At 47.4% G+C, this 3,246-nt stretch overlaps 1 protein-coding gene across 1 annotated transcript; it reads left to right on the plus strand.

Moving 5' to 3' along the window:
* Window positions 1-475: 475 nt before the first annotated feature.
* LOC101989038 (spindlin-2-like) lies at window positions 476-2,437 on the plus strand. Its single transcript, XM_005344354.2, has 2 exons — window positions 476-615; window positions 1,399-2,437. The coding sequence occupies exon 2, from the start codon at window positions 1,474-1,476 to the stop codon at window positions 2,305-2,307; it is 834 nt and encodes a 277-aa protein (XP_005344411.1). The 5' UTR covers window positions 476-615; window positions 1,399-1,473; the 3' UTR covers window positions 2,308-2,437.
* Window positions 2,438-3,246: the final 809 nt, after the last annotated feature.

Genomic DNA, 3,246 nt, shown 5'->3' on the forward strand with positions numbered 1-3,246 from the left:
ATTCCAGCTTTGTTTGAATAAAAATGGCCCTCCTCTAATTATGGGTTTTGATAAAGCTAATTTTGGTGTGTTATCCAGTGGGTTGCCTCAGCGAAGCTGGCAACATTTCTGATACGAAGAATGGTTTAAAGATAACCAAGGGAGAGATGGGAGCTAGGAAAAAAAACCTGCAAGTGAATTGGTGACTCAGAAACCGGAGACCTTTTTTTTTTTTTTCAGAAGAAAAAAAAGATACAGGGAGTGAGTTGCTTGGGCAAGAGTGTGGCTCAAGTAATCAAAAAGTTGAGTGGGGACTTTATTTTGCGTCTCCAGACGGCTGTATGCGCAGTTTTTTAGGCCCTGGATGCTGGACGCTTCTGTGGGTAACTAGGGAAGAAACCGGCCTACCAGGAATTCTATGACATAAGCAGAGCCTTAGTGATGTCACAAAGCCGTGGGCGGGGCTTGCGCATCTGTTCCACTAGGGGCACTAGACTCCCTTGAAGGTGGGTTCACTATCTTCACAGCGGCTGTGGAGGCCGGTTCAGCTCCTGAGCCCCGCGGTTGTTTAGCAGGCTTTTGGCGCCTAAACGTTTCCAGAAGACGGAATCTGGACAACTAGGACATTTTCTTTCGGTAATTATGTTTATGAAGCAACTAGGACCTCTGTAGTCCCAGAAAGTTAAGAGTTTTCCTTCAAAACTCCTGGGCGGTCTACCTTATATGTTGTTACTGACTCCCATGTTTGATAGCTGCGGGGATGGTCTAGGCCAGCCATTCTTCCGAGTTTATTATCTTTGCTAACAGTATTGAATTCATCATTCCACTAAAATGCCGAAGCTCCTCTTTGTCCGTATGTGTTTTAGAAGACACTAATTATTTCTAAATGGCTGCTGTTGCCTAGACTAACGAGTCCTCTTGTTGCAGTGGGTCTCGCGGTACTCACTTCTGTAATGGAAGACACGGAACGGCTCTATGTAACAAACCTGGGTCTGGATCAGGAGACACAATACAGAGAGCCAGTGGACAGGAGTGCCATGACCTTGGCAGGTGTTTGTGGGTGCAGCCACCTAGCTCATGGCTTGAGGGTGAAGGAGAGGTGTGGCCGCCTTCTGGCTTCTTTGCCATTCTGTTCCGATTTGCTTACTCACGTTGTGGACAGGTGTACCTCCTCCCCTCACTGACTTTGTCAGTTCAGGGAGTATGTTTCTTAGCAGAGGCGAATTGCCTCTGGGCAGCAGAAATGTGTCTCTGAGTCTGTTAAACTGAGCTGTGGAGAATCATTTGCTAATTTTCCTATTAATTTCTTATGACAAAATTACATTTAGAATATCCAAACATGTTTAGCGCTGCCTGAGTCATTTGCCCCAGAGTTCTCCCAGAAAAGAGCCTCGGCCTCATATCTTCCCCTTCTTGCAGGCACTCATGGTGGAGGCAACGACTCTGCATCTGGTTTAAACAGACGAGTTCTTCCAACCCAGAGAGTGGGCAGCTATGAAGCCCAAGCACAGAACGATAGCCACAAGACAGTGGACCCGGAGTGCTGTGGCCTACCGCACTAGGTCTGCAGCCATGATTGAGATGCCTCTGAGTATGAGAGGCTGGCCACCTCTCCAGAAGAGGGATGGGTCATATCTCCAGAAGAAGGACGGGTCATCTCTCCAGAAGCAAAAACTGGGCAGACCTTTAGAGGTCCTGGAGAACATTGTTGGCCACAGAATTTCTCATGGATGGAAAGAAGGCGATGAGCCAGTCACCCAGTGGAACGCCATCGTTCTAGACCAACTGCCGACAAATCCCCCCCTCTATTTGTTGAAGTACAATGGGATTGATTGTGTCTACGGATTGGAGCTTCACCACGATGAAAGGATTTTACAGCTGAAGATCCTGCCCAATAAAGTGTCATGTCCTCGGGTGACAGACACCCACCTCACAAACAGCATAGTTGGCAGAGCCGTGACACACGAATTCGAGGGCACAAATGGCTCTAAGGATGGGTGGAGAGGGGTGGTCCTAAACGAGGTGCCGATCATGAAGACCTGGTTCTACGTTACCTATGACAAAGATCCGGTCTTGTACATTTACCACCTCCTGGATGACTACATTGCAGGCAACCTCCACATCATGCCAGAGAGGCCTCCAGTAGAAGTGACATCGGGAGTAGGCAGGGATGTCGTGATAGGCAAATGTGTGCAGCAAAGCAAAAACGACGGAACCATAAAGACGGGCAAAATCGTTTACCAAGTTCCCACCAAACCTTCCATGTATTTCGTCAAGTTTGAAAAAGACACCCTTATCTATGTCTATGATGTGAGGATGATCCAGTAAAGTGAAAGTCACAAAGTGTGGAGGGGCAGACATAAAATTTTGTTTGGGGAGAATGCTCTTTTTTTTTTTTCAGAGATACCTAAGGTCCTCTAATAACCCCGGTATCTTTTTCAATGGAACTTGTCTTGCTCTAAAAATAAAAAATTTGTGAACATGCTGTGTTGTTTGGTAATGGAGATTGGATGTGTCTGGTGGATGGGACATCAAAGGACATCACGTGTTGGCTCGGGCTGTGAGCGGTACATCTAGGGTCACAGTAGGCTCAAAACAGAACAGGACTTAGATGGTCTGGTCTGCGGGGAGAGGGAGGAACTGGAGCTGTGGGGTGAGGAAGAGGACAAGATGGCTGTTTAAGAAGCAGTGGAGAGGGGCCAGAAAGAGGTAGGATCTCAGGGAGGGGCAAAGCTTGAGGGAGATGCGTGCGATCGATCGGGAAAAGTGTGAGAGATAACAGTGAGGTCTTGAAACTTAAGGGGAAACAGAATCGATTGATCAGGGAGGAACACAAATGTAGACTCAGAAGCAGAGAAAATTCGGTTTCATTTGATTAATGGTTATAAAGTAAGTCATCAGATCTTTTAAGAGTTACTGGTTTTGATTATGTGGATGAGGCAGGGTATGTGGAAGTGAGTACCGTGACCACACAGGCCAGAGGAGCCAGGTCCCTTAGAGTTGGAGTCATGGGTGGTTGTGAGCTGTTGGACACGGATGTAGGGAAACAAGCTTGGGTCCTCTGTGAGAACAGAAAGGGCTCCTCGCCACTGAGCCATCTCTCCAGCCCCCTAAAGTCGTCATTTAAATGAACCCAGTCTTCACAGACAGAGAAGAGAGCAGAATAAAGGTGAGAACGATGGAACTGACTGATCTGGTGACAGTGATCTGGTGACAGTGATCTGGTGACAGTGATCTGGTGACAGTGATCTGGTGACAGTGATCTGG

This window comes from Microtus ochrogaster, chromosome 2, assembly GCF_000317375.1.
Source record: "Microtus ochrogaster isolate Prairie Vole_2 chromosome 2, MicOch1.0, whole genome shotgun sequence".
NCBI lineage: Eukaryota > Metazoa > Chordata > Mammalia > Rodentia > Cricetidae > Microtus > Microtus ochrogaster.